The following is a 627-nucleotide window of genomic DNA, read 5'->3' on the forward strand; positions in this document are numbered from 1 at the left end:
GGGGGACGAGTCCGTTGTACTAACCGAACCAATGAAAAATGCAGCAATGCTGCAACTTGACTTGTGAAAGCGTCATTCATTTCTGTCTTTCTAAAGCACTGATTAATCACAAACTCTCTTTAATTTTCCTCCTCACCAGAGCAGATGACTAGATCTGATTGGACAGTGGACAGTGTTCAGCCAATGCTGGACCTGATGAGCTACATCAGAACTGACAGCCTGCTCACAGCAAAGTTGACTGAGTAAGAACAATTAGTACTTTATTATTATAAGTAATAATAGTTATTTTAATTTCCATTTTGTCAGACTTGATCATCAACCAGGTCTCTCTCTCACACTCTTTCTCTCTCTCTGTGTGTGTGTGTGTGTGTGTGTTGTGTGTGTGTAGAGCCCGCAGTGAGCTGTTGATTCTGTGTGGTTATATTGGAGGTCTGCTGGCCATTAGAAGACAGTATTCTAGCATCGTCCCTGCACTCTACGAATACACCAGGTAGATGGCTTTAACATTTTGCATGTATCAAAAAAGGTTTCTGAATTGTTTGTGGTGTTGTCAAGAACTTTATGTAAACTTTCTTTTTAGTAAATTCTTTGAACACAAACAATGTTCTCAATGCTCGAGTTCATGTG

At 40.0% G+C, this 627-nt stretch overlaps 1 protein-coding gene across 5 annotated transcripts in view; it reads left to right on the forward strand.

Moving 5' to 3' along the window:
• wdr17 (WD repeat domain 17) overlaps positions 1-627 on the forward strand; it is a 116,455-nt gene that overhangs the window by 68,282 nt on the left and 47,546 nt on the right. For 3 of the 5 annotated variants that reach the window (XM_032538013.1, XM_032538036.1, XM_032538020.1), the window contains exons 27-28: positions 140-242; positions 389-490. In XM_032538013.1, coding sequence (XP_032393904.1) covers positions 140-242; positions 389-490 — 205 coding nt within the window. The remainder of the gene's footprint in view (positions 1-139; positions 243-388; positions 491-627) is intronic. The other 2 variants (XM_032538028.1, XM_032538044.1) reach the window with 1 other exon arrangement.

The sequence above is a fragment of the Etheostoma spectabile genome, chromosome 2 (genome assembly GCF_008692095.1).
Source record: "Etheostoma spectabile isolate EspeVRDwgs_2016 chromosome 2, UIUC_Espe_1.0, whole genome shotgun sequence".
In the NCBI taxonomy this organism is placed as follows: domain Eukaryota; kingdom Metazoa; phylum Chordata; class Actinopteri; order Perciformes; family Percidae; genus Etheostoma; species Etheostoma spectabile.